This window comes from Vulpes vulpes, chromosome 1, assembly GCF_048418805.1.
Source record: "Vulpes vulpes isolate BD-2025 chromosome 1, VulVul3, whole genome shotgun sequence".
Taxonomy (NCBI): Eukaryota; Metazoa; Chordata; class Mammalia; order Carnivora; family Canidae; genus Vulpes; species Vulpes vulpes.
In genome coordinates, this window is record NC_132780.1 from 79,304,698 (window position 1) to 79,323,735 (window position 19,038).

Here is a 19,038-nt window from a genome sequence, read left to right on the forward strand (position 1 = left end):
AGCTTACATATAGATTGATGCCAATATTTACTGTACATCTACTGTGTTTAGGCACTGGGCTTACAAAATGCTGTACGGTTCCTACCATATGTCAGAATCTACAGATTCCACAAATCAATTATAAGAAGCTCCTTAAGATTCTTTTAAAATTATAAACATTGGAAAAACATCTTGCATAAATTCATAATAATTATTCGTAATTTTTTAGATTAAAAAGGTTTAAAAAGCAATGTTTATAATGGTCCAGCTGGACTTTTTTTCTACCTTTGACTTAAAATAATCTAACTCAATCACCAGTAAGTCTTCACAACTCTAAAGTGGATTATTTGAAGTTGACAAACGGGAAGATTACTCCAATTTCCAGCAAGGCAAAGGACTAATTGCTCTGTAGTCTGGATATAATGAGGTGATGACTTCATTCCAAAACTTAACCAAAAATTCTGAAAAAAATTTTCAAAAAATTCTAACATGCAAAATTTCCTTGGGCACCTTTGGTCTCTGGCACTTTCTACACAGAGAACAAGGTGAAATGAGAAGCAGCAAACGGAAGGAAGGGGGAGGGAAACTGAACACTTCACTGTTCAGTTTCTTATGGAATTTTTTTCAAGTCTTTCCTATCAGGCTCCTCCCCGGGGATCTACTTATTCATAGCATTCAGAGAGCCTCAATCTACACAGGTGCACTTCTGGGACAGGCTGGCCTCCAAGGCTGAGGGCAGTTATAGGGTAAGGAACCAAATGTTCCTTTTCTAATATTTTGAGGTATGCATCCCCAGTGTTTCCCAGGAATAAGCCAGTCACTTTGGCAAATGTATCACATCATTGAAAGCGCTACTAATAAACCAGGACTCTCCTTCTCCTGGGAGACAAGGCTAAATACAGCCAATCTCTAATGGTATGAGTTATCACGCCTTTGCTTTAACAATGATAATAAGTTATTAATGATAAATTATATTTATTTAGCACTTAAGTGTCCTAAGCACTCTGCTAAGCATTGTATATTTGTTACCTCATTTAACTATTACCACATTCCCATGGCATGGCTATATTCGCAAGTTTACAGTCAAGGACACAGGATCAGAGGTATGAAGATTAAAGATTTGAACCAGGTCTACCTGACTCTGGATCCTAGCTTGTAAAGCACTTCACTCTGCCAAAGGGGTGTGGAATCCTTTGCATGATAGTTCTGGGGCTTCGGCTGCCCCAGGCAGCCTGACACTGCCTAGGACCAGCCAGTTCATTTTTTGAAAAAAGAAGACCGAAATGCTAAATTGATTCTGGAAATATGTCTCTGAACCACACATCCAGGGAACAAAGACCGTCCACACAAGAACAGACAACAAGATCATACACATCCTCGGTATTTTCTCAGAGTAAATTCCTATTACTACACTGCCAGTGTTAGCTAACAAGTAACAAAATGAATTGAAAGTTTCTTTTCACTTGCTTTTAAATAATGTATGCCCAGAAGTAATTCATTTTATTCTCCTTGATTATGTAAAATTTTTGAAATGAGTCCTACTTCACACATGCTATTCAGGCTTTTTACATCCTTGGGCCATACTTTTTTTTTTTTTGTGGGGGGGCATACTTTCTTTTGTGTGATATGTTATTATAACTGCTTCCTCCTTTACCATCTTCCTTCTTCCGCAACTATATGTATTTGTGATGAAACAACTCCTGGGCAGTTTTTTACCCAGAAATTTGAATGAGTCAGGGGAGTGAGAAAAATGATAAAATAAATATTTACTTGTAGAGAATAAACACATTTTTGCTGGACAGAATTATCTGAAATATCTCCATCAATTAAGTTCCTTGGATAAGTTCACATTTATTTCATTTTTCCCATATAAACACAATCTCAACTCACATCTATTTATGTAATAAGGCCATTGGAGAGTGATGAGTGACTAGTTAATGAGTTGTCTTTGTTCTTTCCCTTGTCAAATTTCCCAAGGCTCTTGAAACAGGTGATCTTAGATCAACGGGTAAATATTAAAAGCACCCTCTTACCCTGGCACCATTATCCTGTTGGTACTAGAAGCTCTAGTACAGATTCATCTAAGAAGAGACAACTTTGGGCAACATTGAAACCCTGGGAATTGCCCCCAAGGAGGTGGCATTTTTCTCAGTAGATAAAGTGGACGTTTCCAAGAGCAGTCAACTGCTTGGAAGCTCACTAAGCACTCAGTGTTCTCTTTGTCCCCTCTCAGCCCATTACTTCTCCCAGGTTGGCATTCTTCAATGTTAGAAGGCACATACTAATTAAATTTTAATCAGAAATGCTCTGATGCTGTTAAATGTGCCATGTCCTTCAACAGACTCTATAACACATGAACCCATATTCCAAGATGGTGACCTTTCTAGTTTTTTGTGGGAGTGGATTTGTCAATGTGTGGCCCCTGTATTAATTTTGATCTTTGGCTTACTAGCTCAAAGAAGATAATAATTGACAAACAGGAGTTCTTCATCTCTGTCAGTCAAATTGTATAATTAAGTATATGCATGAACCTGCCCATAACTAATGTCCTTAAATATCTTCTAAAGAAAAAGACTCAGAAATCTCTTTCATTTTGTTTAAATACTGAATAATGAGGAAATGTAGAACTGTCTTTTGTGTTCCTGTTATAATTCATCCAGGGATAGATGGTGAGTGTCATTTGCCAGGGCATATTTTCAGGTCAAAGAAAGACACATTGAAAGAAAATTCAATCCAGAGTTCATCAGTAACTATCCCATTCTTCTCAAGACACTTTAAGGCAAACCACTGAAATTATAAACAGAGCCAAAACAATTTTAGGATATTAATGCACACCCCTTGTCTTTGCAAATGAAAAAATTAAGACCAGAGAGACTAAATTACTTGCTTAAGACCAAAGAGACTAAATTACTTGCCCAAGATTGTACAGTTGCCTTGAGACAAAATGTCCTCAGCTCCATATACAGACTGGATCTGCATAATACTGTGAGGCTTCACTATTAGAGGCATTTATTTCAGACTCAAACCACTCACTTCCACGTATCTTAGGATACAGGTATTGTCTTCTTTGCCTCTACAGGTGAGATACATAAATATGACCTGGACAACCTCATTGTGTCATCAAACAACACAGTGTTGCAGACTTGTGAACCCTGACTTCCTGCTGGAGCCCTTCATTTCCTTGTGTGATTTGGGGCAAGTGATTTATACATAGAATCCAAGTTCTGGGACTAAAAATCTCAGGGTTAAAATCTTAATTTTTCCATATGCTAGCTATATAATCTTGAGCCAGCTACTTTATCTCTTTTAGTCTCCTTTTCATTATCTATAAAATGAAGATAATGAGCACACAGAGACTACCATGATGATTAAGTAAGAGAATAGAATAAATGCTTAGTGTGTTGCCCAGCAATTAGAAGAATAAATATTAACTCTCCTTAGCCACTTATCTACAAAGTTAGAAGATGGATTGGATATTCTTTAAGACTTTATTTCAACATGAATATTTTATAATTTGATAGCTTGAGCAGTTTCTGTTTTCTCCTTCCATTAGTAGGAATGTGACATACTTTGTTTATGCTTTACTGTATTTTCACAATATATAGCCTTTCCCATGCAGTTCATGAGGAATAACTCATTGGCCTTAGCCTAAGGGCAGTTAATCAATTTGACCACTAGATGGTGATTAAACTCTTATGGCCTCTCAGTTGGTAGACTACTGACCAACTAGTAGAAGACATTAAATGTATAAAATATGGAACTTTCAACTTGGAAGAACATCTAATCTAATTTGAAGGTTTTGAAGAAGTTGGCATGTAGAGGTGAAGTGAGTTATTCAAAGTTACACAAATGTAAGTTGCAGACTTTGGAAAAGAATACAATCCCAGTTTTGGCCAACAATTTGTTTTTTTTCATTACACTGCAAGAATTGTACTAGGAACACAGTATGGTATGTGGCTGTTTAGGGCTTCTGCAGGTCTAGTCTGCTTGTCTCACATATGTCTTTGATGGTGTAATGAGAAAGCTTTGAGTACTCCCTCTGTTCCTTTTTAAGGGGATTGTGTCTGTTTTTATCTTAACATTTATTTTCTTTGGTGCCACCTCTTATCCCTCACTGATGTTTATGTAATTTACTTTCAGAAATTAATGGCTAATAGGATATCTGGAAACATAATATTTTCTTATGAAAAAAATGTACAGAATAACCAATATAGTTTTTACACCTTCAGATCTCTCCAGTGGCCTCACATTCAGTGTCCTTACCTTTAGTGATCTCATACCCATTAGGGAATTCATACTAGGTATGGGGGAATGTGTTTCATTAGTACATACATTCTTTTTTGCTCCCAGAATGTTTTGTGTGTGCACATGTGTGCGCGTGTGTGCATGTGTGTATACAAAATGCCTCTTGTAAATAACGTTTTCTTCTATGACTTTTCTACTAGTAACCAAATAAGATGTTAATGGATGCTCACAAAGAGAAAATAGTGCACCTCACCCAGGACTTACTTCCATATTTAAAAGTAGATGGGAAAATGGAAATAGATAAGAAAACTTGAAACTTTGAGTCCAGAAGACGCTTTCAATAGGACAATCTGTTCCCATCAGAAAATGATATCTGTTTCCCAAAGTCAGAGAGCTGGTGATAAATGGGATCAGCCTAGAATCTATGCCATTCCAGACCAGTGTTCTGTAGGCTAACCCTGCTGCCACCTTGTTCATACAGCTTTGGAACCCACTTGGGTCAGGGCCAGATGCTGATTCAGTGCAAGATAAAACCAGGGTATACTCTAAGATTATTTAAACTTTATGAGTCTCTGCAAGATGGCTGCGCTGTTCTTAACCTTGCTGCATAGATTTTGGCACATTCGGGATGACAAGATGGACATTTTGCATAATTCTGACAGCAACTAATTTTGCCTTATGATGCTACTGATACTCTTAAACCAAAAGTGCCCTGCATCAAACATCCACATTTTAATTATCCTGGACCTACTTAATCTATGCTGATAGAATGTGTGTAGAGCAGTTTTCTTTGTTGATGGAAAATGTTTTACCAAATTAAGGGATAGAATTTGAACCCAATTAGTCGCCTTTAGTTGACTGACTAAATATTTATTTTTCATCAGCGAAGTTTCCCAAAAAAACCTTCCATATGGTGGTGGGAAGATGACGTGGGCATACTGCAGATGGCTGCCAGCTAATTGCCAGGTTGGGTTGTATTTGGGATGGTCCCTTAGCTTCCACGAAGGTGAGGAAGCAAAAAGCAGCATACACCCAGCATTTGAGATATTTGAGTTATTTATGTTGATTCTCCTCTCAGGTCCATAAAAGGTGGCTCCGATTCCTCCCTTTCTGAGCCTCAGCCAGCTCGGTCCGGCCGAGCCTTCCTATTCAGAGTCCTCCGAGCGGCTCTTCCACTTCAGCTTCTCCTGCTTCTCCTCATCGGGCTCGCCTGCCTTGTACCAATGTCAGAGGAAGACTATAGTTGTGCCCTCTCCAACAACTTTGCCCGATCATTCCACCCCATGCTCAGATACACAAATGGCCCTCCTCCGCTCTGAATCAAGCAGATGCCATCTGAAGCAGTGCTGATAGCATAAGGAGGATTTGGCCAAAAGCAATCCCAAACTAGTAAAAAGAGGACCGGAATCTTGGCGAATGTCCTTGATGTGGCACCTTTAGCTCATCTCTGTATCCCATGTGTGCAAATTATGGCTTCGGAGATAGTAAAAAATGACAAGAGGAGAACAGACAGACAACAGTTTGGGAGGAAATTTTGTCTGAAACTCTGAGCCTCAGTGCTAAAGAGGGCCAGGACCTCCAGCGTTCTCTGGACGCATGAATTCTGGGATGAATCCTCTGCACACCCAAGGACTTAAGTAACTGAGCAGCTCTCCCCTGGTGCTGCTCCATCCATTCAACACAGGCTTCTCCCTGAATGCCAGGTTGGCATTGAACAATCTACCAACCAACCAGTACTGAAGAGATTTTAGAACCTTGTAACATACAATTTTTAAGAGCTTATATGGCACCTTTCTTTTTACCTTGTTTTCCTTTGGGGCATGATGTTCTAACCTTTGCTTTAGAAGCACAAGCTGTAAATCTAAAAGGCACTTTTTTAAAGCTCTAAAGAAAAACTGGATGTAATAAATAAGATCATGGAAGGCTTTATGTGAAAAAAAAGTTGAATGTTACAGTAAAAAAAAAGATATTTATGTATGTACAGTTTGCTAAAGCCAAGTTTTGTTTGTATTGATTTCTCTGCATTTATTATAGATACTATAAAATATTTTGTCTGTGTTTTTTTTTCTTCCCCCTAAGAAAATGACTCTAAATTTATGTATTAAGCAGGCACTTATCAGAGCACACCCTAAATGATCTTTTTTGCAGAATGAGAGAACCTGAAACATAAATACATAGTAAAGAAAAAGGGTGGTTACAAGTGGCGCACATTTAGACATAAGGGACTCTGGATGATTTTTCCCCCTCCTCTTCCCACAGCTAGTCATATCTCCTGACCTCTTACTTCCCAACATTTTTTTACAGACCCCTTTTCTCTCTATTCCCTTTGCCTAGTTAGAAGAAACTCCACCTAATCTCCTGACTGAGGCCCCATCCCCACTCCATCTCAAGGATACACAATGGCTGTGTGGATATTTTTTTATAGGACTCTTGTTCACATCCCTAGTCTAATCCCAAATCTTCTATTGCTTTTCATTGTCTCCCAGAAGAAATACAGTTTTCATTCCCCATTCAAGTCCAGATGCAAAAGATTATTCTGCCCCTCTGATCTTGCCAACCAGCGGCCATCGTGGGATTGCTTGGTGTTCATGGCATTTTAATCCATCCTTTAATAGTTGGAAGAGGAGGATTTATAGAAAGCCCAGGTCTGAGGCTTCTCTTGAAAATGGGAATCCCTGGTGCCTTGGATACATATTCCTGGGATGACGTGGTTGCTGGGGTGACTTGGTTGCTGTCCCTTGAAGAACAGGAAGATATAATTTTTACATTTGCCTTTATATCCTATTAACTCCTCTCACTAAAACCAGTCTAATTCCTGTGAGTATTAGTTTACAGATACTCTACATGGAGAATTTAAACCAAACTGAGGTACTCAACATTACCTGAAACTGCCCACCATGGTTTCCATGATGTTTGTAGCCTGCATGCCATCTCAACTAGGGTTCCTGAGGATTATTAGGTTCCCAATTCCTGGGATCACCGCAGAACTTCTAGTCCCATCTCTGGGCATACAAGCTGAGAGTTTACGTTAAAAACAGACACCCGAGGTGATTTTTGCCCCATTAACTGTTGAAAAGCACTGTCCCATCCCTTCTACCTCCACAGTTTTGTTCTGACTACTCCTCTCTCCTATGACTCAACTTACAGAGTCACCAGCTCCCTAAAGACTTCTCTGATCAGTGATTGGACTATATTTAAGATTTCCCTCTACTGAATTTTCCTCACATGGGCATTCTGCTTTCTACCTACCATCAGATTATTCCTGTCTCATGTCCCTGGAACCCTGCTCAAGGAACAGATTGGAGTTGAGGTGTTCTGTTTTAAAGAGGAGAAACCTTAGCACAGGTTTCTCCCCTTCCTGTTTCTGGAAAGGCTGTGAGCAGGGGCAGAGATTGGAGCTGCTGGTGCCCTTATCTGAGATTGGGCCTTGCCCTTCCCTTACTTCCCCTCCACTCCTGCTCTGAACTCCGGGAAGTAGAGAGCTGGGAACAGTCCAGCCCTTAGGAAAATCAGTGCACAATGAGACATTAGCTATGGAAGAGATCAGCACCAAGAGATTGCAGAGCCATTGCTTCTCCACATTATGCCTAACTGACTAATTAGGCATCTCCCATCCCTGAAGAATCAAGTGATAAATGTGGCTAAGAAAAAAGTTTGGTTTTGATTAAGAAGAATCTTGGAGTATAGTCTTTTTGTGTCTTTCTAGAAACCCCTGGGAATCACCCAGAGGGATGCATGATGTGCATTTCTATTACATTGTTGAAGACTCAATCCAACCTTGGAACAGAACAGAACAGAAGGGCAAAGTCCTGATGAGTGGAAGCGTTGAAGCTGTGAAGTCATGGCTTTCCCCAGGTGATGATATGACCAGTCCAGTGAGGGCCAAGCCAGCCACAGTTGAGTCTGGTACCTCTGCCCAGAGCCCTCATATTCTCACCTGCCTCTTGAGGAAGGGGCCACAGGACACCATTAGGAGCAGTCCTGGTAACAGAGAAAGAGGATGATTCAGCAAAGGCTTTGGGAACAAGATGAGAGATTATTCAGGGAGTTAAAGGGCTCTTGTTCCTGGAGTGAAGACTGCCAAGGGCCCTGCTGTGGTCTAGAGGTGGCCAGTGATCCCGAGAGTGGTGGGTGAGGAAGGACAAAGCACAGAGCCCATCGGCTGGCTAGGAGCATAATGAGATTTGCACAGGCAAAAAGGAAATATTAGAAATAATGAGGAAGGAGAAAATCCATAGAGCTAACATGGAGAAATGAAAGTTTGGAAACTAAAAGCAGCAACTTACCAAGAAATCCAGAGAAGAGTAAAAGACTTTCGGGAAAACTGCCCCTGGGGAGCAGGAACATTGCCTCCTGGAAAATGGGGCGGCAGTAGCCTCTCTTGTTTTTGTAAGAAGAGAGGAGAGACACCTTCAAAAGGCTTGGATGAGAATTCAGCGAGCTGAGGTCTGAGATTTCCTGTTCGAAAGGCAGGTTGTGGTAGACTGATTTACAGCCTATGCTCTGGGGCCAATTATTAAGAAACTAAAGCTACAGGACTTTATTGACAAGCCACAGAATAGATCGTAAAGCAAAGAAAAGTAGAGCGAGTTGATTTATGAAAGGCAATCGTGGCCAAAAACACAGGGTCTCTGGGAGCTGGGGTGGATGGGCCTGAGACCAGTCCTAATAGTTGGGATCTCTGCCCCTGCCTCCCACCAGTCCAGCATCACCAAATGTGTCCTCAGGAAACTGGGTAAGTAAGAGTCTCAGAGTAAGCACTGAATAGGTTCAGACAGGCCAGGCAGAGCAGCATCCCTCCTATCATGGTGTTTATCAAATGCCTGCTGTGACGTGTGATCTGCCCCAGACCTCCTGAGGCCAGGCTCCACCAGGACCCCATCACTTCTCGTTTAATTATCCATCAAGGCAACCCTCACAGGGCCTTTGACATACAGAAGAACCTGTCCTTTCCTCCACAATGTCCTGAAACTGGCAATCAGGGCAAATGAGACAAAAGGGGAACTAAGACACAGGAACAATACCTGTTTTAGGGGAGAAAAGGGAGGTTAAGTCTTGTTAATTTTCCAGCACACTTCTTCTTTTAACTTCTTTGTCACCTGATTTATGTTACGGTGGGTTGCGTTTCTGAAGAGCATGAATGATAGTCTGTGGAAACAGAGACAGGTGAGGTGATGGCACAAGCACAGAGGCCATTCCCAGCTTTGTTGTGAGCAGCACCAAGTTCGGGTGATGCGAAGGGACGTTTTACCAAGAGGGGTCATTTCAATTTTAGATTTAATAATACACTGTGATGATAATAGGCTGATTGTCAGACCCAAAGGAATCCAGAGACAATGAAACTTAAAAGAAATGCCTTTTATTTTCAGTTCCTGGCTTCTCACTAACCTCTCCCCCAGAGTTTAAAATCTCTACCAGGAATCCATATGTGAATGCCATAGAGGAGCCTGAATTTAGGGAAGAACCCACATTCAGAGGAGTAAGTGAAAGAAGTAGATGAATTGGGGGCACTTCCTGCCACTGGGCAGGACACTGGGCAGAGGCGGCCGCTGGGGGAATTCATTGAACTGTGTGTTGAGGAAGGAGCATCTTGGAAGGCTAGAGAAGTCAGACAATTGAGAATTGCTAATAAAAAAAGGTGATATGCTGTAACAGCACACCACACACTGAACAAGGAACATTTAGTCTGGGGAGCCGAGGAAACTAGTTGGGACGTGGACACAATCTTTCTAAAATACAAAAGTCACAGTAAAATAAATCAACCTTGCAAATTTTTTTAACCTGTTACCTAATACAGGAGCAGGAACATAACTGAATTTGAAAACCCATTATCAGAAGAAAGTCCTTGGTAACCTGTGCTCACCTGGCTGACTGCATTGATGCCATAGGCAGTAGAGAAGAAATCCAGGTCTCCCAGCAGAGTAGTAGGATCAGGACGCACAGATGTGCATTCCAAGCCCAGCCCTAGATCCTGCCAGACCCATTCTGAGGCAGTTGCTGAGCCCAGAAAGTGAGGCTGCTGAGCAGCTGCCAACACTATGGACAGTTCCCAGGCAGTCACCCCAACCCCAAAGCACCCAGCACAGCTCACCTCCCTCCCTACAACACCTCTTTATGGGATTTACAGGTTGACCGGAAACTGTAGGGATGAGGTCTGTCCAGGCCAGTGTGTTCCGGGTGTGGTTCTGATCCTCAGCATCGGTGTTACCTGGAAACTCATTAGGATAGTACCACTTTGGGCTCTAGGCCACCACCTGCCCCAGATGTCTCCATCTTGGGACTGGTTAACTCTCCCTAGCTGGCCACATAGAAAATGTTGTAAGCCATTTCCCCATGTTCCCCCACAGACTTGTTATGTACATTTCATCAACTAATAGGTATCCATGTAAATCTAGATTTTTGTTCTGGATGCTGTCCTGTGCTGTTGATCTGTCTTTTCATTGTTGTCTTAATAGAATAATTGATTATAAAGATAATGTATATATCTATAGATACAGATATACAGTAAATAAATAGTATAATTATGACTATTAATATACTGGCACAGTGTATCAGTTACTTTGTTACAAGTTTTAATACATCTTAGGACAAACACCATTTCTTTCTCTTTTTTATGTGTGTCCATTTTAAAGGCTAATTATTAAAGTCAACCGTTCGAATCTCAAAACTTTCTCTTGTTTTCTAAAGAAAAATGAAGTTTCTGATCTCCCTCTCATTCATCTCTCAATTTGATGTTACCATTCTATGCTTTTCGATTTTTTTTATTCAAACAACATACACATACTGCTTTTAAAAATTATAGCCCAATTTTTATTATCCTGTGACTTCCATTTTTAGCACAGTATATATGTGTTAATTCCACTGGACATCTCAGTATCTTCCTTCAACAGTTGTTTCCTTCCAGATTCTTGCTGTCAAACAATGTTGTAGTAAACATGCTTGCATGTATTTATTTGCGTGTATATCTTTGTGTAGTCCTGCTTTAATTTCCCTAAGAGAATTGTCCTAGGAGGAATTACTGAATCAGAAAGGTATGTACATTCTAAATTTTAATAAATTTGCTAGATTTTTTTTTGAAAAGTAGTGATTTATGGTATCCCCACAGTGGGGAAGAGAACTATTACCTCAGACCTCACCCCTCCTCAAACCAATCTAGAGCAACGATTTCCAAATTATGGGAATTATTCCCAGTTTGTTAATGTCTTAAATCCTGCTCATTAGAATGTCTCAGGGAACTTACAGAAATGTAGAACCACACCCACCTCACATTAAACCAATTAACTCATGGTCTCTGAGGATCAGTACTTGTATGAAGCTCTCTGTGATTCCTCTGCATAGTAAGACAAGTTTGGAAGGACTGGACCAAATGTTATCACTTCCTAAAATATTGCCCAACTGAGGGCAACAGTAGCTCATTGTTTTTAAAATTTGCATTTCTTTGACCTGTTCATATGATGATTCCTTTTGTGTTACCTCTGTGCTTTATTTACGTCCTCTGTAGACTCTGTTTTTCTTTCTTTTTTTTTTTACTTTTTTATGCAACTTCCAAGGAACACCCTGTATATTGGAAAAATTAACCCTGTATACAATTTGTCTTGACTTTATATAATTCCTAGAGTTACACAGAAAGTTTTCATTTTTATGTCATCAAATCTGACAGGTTCTTTTTCCTTTATAGTTTCTGAATAGTCTATATTAAGAAGGTCTTTTCTTCTCCAAAGTTATGAAAATGGTTGCTTGTATTTCCTTCTAGAACATTTATAATCTGGAGTCATTTTTGTAATTGGTGTAATTGGTGTAATTGTAATTAGTGAAGAAACCACTTTATCAATTTCCAAACAAACAATTATCCCAAAGCCAGTAAAACAAGACAAGGATAAATCCTTTTATTACTAGCTTTTAGCATCCAAAAAGTGAGCATAAAGCTTGTTGAATAAATTATAGTGCATATATAATGTTTACTATAATGCAACTATTTTTTAAAATGAGATCAATGTATACTTATTTATGAGGAAGATGTCAAAAATTTTTAAAAAGACATATAATAGCTTCTATAATAGGCTCCCATTTTTGTAGGAAGAAAACCCATATTAATTACCTAAGGCAAGGAAATTTTTAAAAAGATATATATGAAATTCAAGACTTAACATCATGAATGGAATCATCAGGGAAACAATTTAAACACATTACTTAAACCATGACAAGGAGCATGATTTGTTTTTGAGATGCTAATTGCTGTAATGATCATTTAAAAATCAAACAAAAGAGTACTTCTGTTCTTGCATGAGAGACATTTGACTTGCTTTTTAATTAAAAAAATAATTTGGGTATGCTAAAAATTAATGGTGATGGGTCATTTATTAAAAGTAGCATCTTAATGGCTGACTCTGCTTTGGGTGGTCATCCTGATTTTTTTTTCTTTAAGATTTTATTTATTTCTTCATGAGAGACAGAAGCAGAGACACAGGCAGAGGGAGAAGCAGGCTCCCTGCGGGGAACCCAATGCGGGACTTGATCCCAGGACCACAAGATCACTCCCTGAGCCCAAGACAGACGCTCAGCCACTGAGCCACCCAGGTGCCCCAATCATCCTGATTTTATTTTTGGTTCCATTTCCAGGGCGTAAGAGCCAAGGTGGGCAAGCCCCAGTTTCAGACAAGGAGGCTCCTTGATCAGGGTTCATGATGAATCCCAGAGAAGAGCTTTCCTGGAAGAGATGTCCTCCCAGGAGACTCAAGAAAAACCCCAGCTTTCTAAACTACCATCTCCTCCAGAAGTCACTGCTTGCAGGGGAGAGCAGTCCTATCAGGAGCAGCCTGGTCACCTGAAGGGGTGGGAGCAGGGACAGCAACAGCCCCTGAAAAGGCCCAGGCAGCTTCTAATATACCTTTCCTCCCTGGTATAGGTGCTGCAGATTCACCTGCTTGGCTTTCCTTGAAGTCTGCCCCTAATCAACAGCCTCCCTTCATACCCTGCCTACGAAAGCCAGGCTTTGTGTGGGGCTCGGCCCCTCCTCTCCTCCATCACCCTCATGGGAGTCTGCTGATCAGAATGGAAAACTGATAGGGTAACAAAGGACCTGGACTTTCATAAGGTCCTTTCTGTCCAGTCTCACTAAGGAGGTTCCACCCACAGCAGAGACTCAAGAGCCACAGTACCTGTGCTCAACCCCATAGCTGGGCCACTTCCTAGATGTGTAACCTGGACAAGTCACTTAATCTCTCTGTTCAAAGGAATATACTAGCACAGAACGCAGGAGGTTGTATTGAGGATTGAATACATCAGAGTATGATAGATTCACACTCTGTGCTGTATGGTTCTTGGCAAGTACTGTTGTGCCCAAGATTGCGAATCCGAGAAACCACCAAGGAGCCGACACCAATGCAAACACACGAGGGTTTATTTACAAGCTCGAGCTGGGGTCCAAGTATGCCCGACACAGACACAGCGGAGCAGGGACTTGGACCCCCGAAGTGGGTGCCAGATTAGAGCAGGGACTTGGACCCCCGAAGTGGGTGCCAGATTAGTTTTAACGGCTGGTCTAGGGGACCTCCAGAAGGGGTGAAGGAATTTCTCAAGTTCTGTTTACATTTTGATATGGGGCCTTCAAGGGCATTGAGCTCTGTTCTTATTCTAATAGGGGCTTCCTGCCCTTGGCTTGGGCTCTGTTCTTATTCTAATATGGGACATTAAACTGTAAGCTGTTTTTTTTTTTTTTTCCTGTAACTGAAGTAAGGTAAAGTTCAGCTCTTATTCCCAGGGGCCTGGGATGGCTGTACTTGTGCTAACTCTGAACTTAAAGTGGAATGGCCTTGATTTTCTCGGCCTCCACATTTCCCCCTCTCAGAGGAACCTAAGGAAGGACCCAATCATGGGTCCAGGTTGCTCTCAGAGTGAGCCAGGGGGAATGATTAAACCAGGATTCGAACCAACCTTGTTGCTGTTCTCGCTCCCACATTCCAGCGAAGAAGCAACATCCTACGTTTAAGGCAGCACATAACCCCCCCACATACACACCCTTTGTTGTAAGAAGACTAAATCTAATCCCCTTCTATTTTGAAGGACAACCTCAGACTAGGGAGTTTTGGAGGTGGGAAATAAGTGAGAACGGCACAGTCTTAGCTTTAGGGGATTGTCCTTGTCTGGTTGGCTTTTCCATTCTGGAACAAAGTCCTTGAGAACAACGTGTGGGTCAGCTGGCCGGACATGGGTGTAGTAGACCCAGGGATTAATCCCGTCGACCTTGAGAGTGGTGGGAGGGTCAGGATCATGATATAAGGTCCCTTCCAGTGAAGTTGAAGTGTCTCTGGTGTTGGTATCTCCGCACGTACACCTAGTCACCTGGCGGATATCGATGGGGGTCCAGGGGTGGCCCAGTCTCATAAAGGGCCCTCAGCTTAGGCCACACCTGCTCATGGGTTTGTTGTAACATTTGGAGGGAGAAAAGAAGTTGGTGATCATCAAATTCAACAAGCACCTCAGGTTTTAAATTAAAGGTGGAGGAAGACTGAACATGATCTCATAGGGAGTCAGTCCCATCTTATATAGGGAATTCCTCACCCTACCTAGGGCGAAGGGGAGGAGAGTCACCCAGTCCCCACCAGTCTCCAGGGCTAATTTAGTTAAGGTCTCCTTTAATGTTCTGTTCATCCTGAAAAAGTATCTACAAACACTAGTAAATACCTGTATCCGTATTTTCCAGGTTTTATCTCAGTGTAGTCCACTTCCCAGTAGGCTCCTGGGCAGTCCCCTCGGAGCCGGGTGCCCGGGTTAGATCCGTGGGCTGTAGCATTAGTTAACTGGCATGTGTGGCAGCTTGCCACAATCTGCTCGATCTTTGCTTGAGAGTCTTTAATAGTGATCTTTGCATGTCGTATGAGGTCTTCCATCTTCCTTGTCCCCATATGAGTACTCCGATGCATTTTGGATAGGACCCGCTGTCCTAGTTCCTTTGGCAAGATGATGCTGGAGTCTGCGGCCCTCCACCAGCCACACAAGCACTGGGTCATGGGCGTTTGATCCATTGTAAATCAGCATCAGTATAGTTGGGGGTGTCGGGCAGGGGCGGGTCTCCATTTCCATGGTTACAGCTGCCCCCGCATATCTGATTCCTTCTCAAATGAAACTGCTGCCGTCTGTATACCAGGTGGTGTCCGAGTTCCACAGTGGCTGGTCCTGGAGATCAGCTCTGATTCTGTGCACCTGTGCCAAAATTTCTTAACAGTCATGCAGAGGGGTGTCCCAGTCTGGGTTAGGGAGTAGCGTTGCTGGATTTAGGGTTGTTGGTGGCTTAAATAAAATTCTGGTGGGGTTTAGCAGTAGGCTCTGATAATGGGTCAGATGGGCATTGCTGATCCAGCAGTCTGGGGGCTGTTTGAGTACCCCTTCAATAGCGTGTGGGGTGGTAACATGCAGTTCTTGCCCCATGGCGAGCTTGTCTGCATCCTTGACCATAGTGGCTACCGCAGCAATAATTTTTAAGCATGGGGGGGCCATCCAGCAGCCACCATGTCCAGCTTTTTGGAGAGATAGGCTATGGGTCTCTTCAGGGGCCTAAGTACTGGACAAGGACCCCTTTTGCCACCCCGTCTTTCTTGTCCACATACAGGTAGAAGGGCTTGGCTAGATCCGGCAACCCGAGAGCCGGGGCAGACAGCAAGGACTGTTTAAGGTCATTAAAGCTCTGTTCACGGCCTCTGTCCATTCAAAATTTTGCTGGTGCCTGGTGGCCTCATAGGGGGGTCGGGCCATCTCGGCAAAACCTGGAATCCATAAGCGACAGAACCCTGCTGACCCCAGGAATTCACATACCTGGAGGACGGTTTGCGGCTGTGGGATCCTTAAGACGGTTTCCTTCCGTGCATCCGTCAACCATTTTTGTCCATCCTTTAATTTGTACCCAAGGTAGCTCACCTCTGCTCTGCAGACCTGGGCTTTTTTAGCTGAGGCCCGGTATCCTAGGGCCGCTATGGTTTGGAGCAAGTCCCTGGTGCCTCGCAGGCATGTGTCCTGGTCCTCCACTGCCAACAGGATATCATCTACATATTGTAATAAAGTCAAATGAGAGTGCTCGGAATGGAACTCACCCAAGTCTTTGTGTAAGGCCTCATCGAAGATGGTGAATTTTTGAATCCTTGTGATAGTCAAGTCCAGGTGAGCTGGCCATTGATGCCTTTCTCAGGGTCCGTACATTCAAAGGCAAAGTGGTCTTGGCTCTTGGGCACTAAAGGCAGGCTGAAAAAAGGCATCTTTTAAATCTAATACCATATACCAAGTTTTGTCTGGAGGCAGGGTGGAGAGGAGGGTGTATGGGTTTGGGAATGTAGGGTGCATATCCTCTACTCATCAGTTGACTTCCCTTAAGTCCTAGACTGGCCTGTAATCATTAGAGTGCGGTTTCTGAACCGGCAGCAAGGGAGTGAGTATTCCATGCCAATTGGCAAGGCCTTAATATGCCCGAGTCCAGTAGTCACCGTATGTAGGGTGTGATTCCCTTTCGTGCTACGAGAGGCATGGGGTATTGGCGGACCCTGACAGGGTCTGCTTCTGGCTTTAGTTCTATGTATATGGCCGGTCGGTGCCAGGCCAGCCCAATTCCCCCAGTTTCTGCCCACGCTTGGGGAAATTCCCTCAGCCAATGGTCAATGTCAGTCATTGGGGCTGAGGGCATTTGGTGGAGATGATATTCGTCTTCTAAACTCAGGACAAGCACCTGAATCGGGTGCCCCTCCTTGTTTAGGACCTTTGCCCCTTCGGGGTGGAAGCAAATTTGTGCCCCCATCTTGGTGAGCAAATCCCGACCTAACAACGGGTAGGGACACTCAGGGATGATCATGAAGGAGTGGGATACCTGGCCCATGCCGAGATCCACAGTTCTTCGGGTAGTCCATGAGTATTGTTTGGTGCCCGTGGCCCCTTGCACCCATTAAGTCTTGTTTGCCAATTTCCCCTGGGGTTGTAATAAAACCGAATGTTGTGCCCCAGTGTCCACTAGGAATTCAACAGGTTGCCCCTCCACTTTAAGAGTTACCCCGGGCTCGGGGAGGGGTGCCAAACCCTGACTCCCCTAATCATCCAGGTCCTCCATTTCCAAGATCTTGGCAGGGGCCTTAGATCTTTTGTTAGGGCAGCTTTGCACCCAGTGGCCCTCCTCTTTGCAATAAGTACATTGGTTTTTGTTCAGCTTAGGGGGCTCCCGACGGGGACCAGGGCCATCCTCCTTACCTGTCCCTGAAGCCAGCTTCTTGAGGTGCCTCCATCTTTCCCGTGGGTCATCCATGGTTGTGGCCAGCAGGATCTTGGCCAGGTTTCGGGTCTGCCAGTCACTTAGTTTGGTTTGTTGTTCTTCTGGACTTTTTCTATTATTATAGACTCGTTCTGCTACTATTACTAAGTCCTGCAAGCTCTTCTCTCCCAGTCTCTCTACTCTTTGCAATTTCTTTTTAATGTCCGGAGCAGCCTGGTTAACAAAAGCCATGATAGTTGCAGCCTTTGTTTCCGAGGCTTCTGGTTTCATAGGGGTGTACTGCCTAAAAGCCTCTATGACTCTCTCTAAGAAGGCTGCTGGACTCTCATCCTTACCCTGCCTCACATCATAGACCTTGGCCAGATTGGTAGGCTTGTGCGCGGCAGCCTGGAGACCTGCCATTAGAGTCTGGCGGTGGACCCGGAGTCTCTCCTTACCTTCAGCCGAGTTGTAGTCCCAGGTGGGGTGGGATAAAGGGAAGGCAACATTTATGAGGTCTGGGTTTTGAGTCGGCTGTCTGTCCTCTCCCAGGACAGACTTCCAGGCTTCCACCTGAATTCGTTCTCTCTCCTCGGTGGTGAAGAGAACCTGCAAGAGCTGTTGGCAGTCATCCCAAGTAGGCTGGTGGGTAAAGAGAACAGTATCTAAAAGCCCGATTAGATCTCTCGGATTATCAGAGAACTTTGCATTTTGGGTTTTCCAATTATATAAATCACTGGTGGAGAACGGCCAATATAACATTAGCTGTCCGCCAGTCTCGTGGGGGGGGGAGGGGGAGAGGAGGGCATAGCGTGGAGAGGAAGGGCGGTGGAGTCGGCCAGCCCGCATTTGGAGGTGGGGCCGACCAGTGGGTCCGACCGCGTGTCCCCACTGCTGGCCTGCGCACAGGGACTCCCTCGTCAGGGAAGGGGGGGCACCCCTTCTGCAGCCCCTAGTGCCTCCAATGGAGGGGCGGAAAGGGGAGGGGATGCCCGGTAGGGCGGCGGGAGAATGAGGTCCTCTGGGGAGGAATCCTGGAAGACCGGATAAAGGGGCGCTTGGGGCGTAGAGTCAATCGGTCTCCTTCTTGGCTTTCCGCAGGGCTAGAATCTCGGTGGATCCTGCTTTGGGGGGTAAAAATGGTTTTAGCCAAGGAGGGGGATTCTCGATCATGTCCTACCAGATCAGGACGTAGGGAACTTGGTCAGAGTGGCCGTCCGGTTTGTCCCTGAAAATCACAGCCTTAACCTGTAAGATAATAGGTAGGTGAAAAGTTCCTTCTTGGGGCCATCCCATGCCAAAGGTTGGCCATTCTGATATGCAATAAATTTGGAATCTCTCTCTCCGTATGTCTGTGCTCAGAATACGAGCTCTTTCCCTAACATCCGAGAAGTGGGAGAGCATAAGAGACAGGGGAGTGGTTTCTCTCTCCCCCATTATGTCCCCAAACCACACCAAGACACAGTAAAGGCTATTAACAAGGACCCAACAACACAGACAAATGCACAGTAAACAGGACATAGTAACAGAGAAACGTTCCAGTGCGGCCGCAGAGACACAACGGAAAGTAACCCATAGGGCTGGCAGTC

The 19,038-nt window shown here is 43.5% G+C and overlaps 1 protein-coding gene and 1 pseudogene across 13 annotated transcripts in view; one reads left to right on the forward strand and one right to left on the reverse strand.

Moving 5' to 3' along the window:
- Window positions 1-6,271, forward strand: part of SYNE1 (spectrin repeat containing nuclear envelope protein 1) — a 450,176-nt gene extending 443,905 nt beyond the window's left edge. For all 13 annotated transcript variants that reach the window (XM_072767663.1, XM_072767691.1, XM_072767685.1 and 10 more), the window contains one exon: window positions 5,303-6,271. In XM_072767663.1, the coding sequence (XP_072623764.1) occupies window positions 5,303-5,543 (241 nt within the window). In that variant the 3' untranslated portion in view covers window positions 5,544-6,271. The remainder of the gene's footprint in view (window positions 1-5,302) is intronic.
- A 3,062-nt stretch (window positions 6,272-9,333) lies between these two features.
- LOC112919411 (uncharacterized) lies at window positions 9,334-18,298 on the reverse strand (annotated as a pseudogene).
- Between the last annotated feature and the right edge of the window lie 740 nt (window positions 18,299-19,038).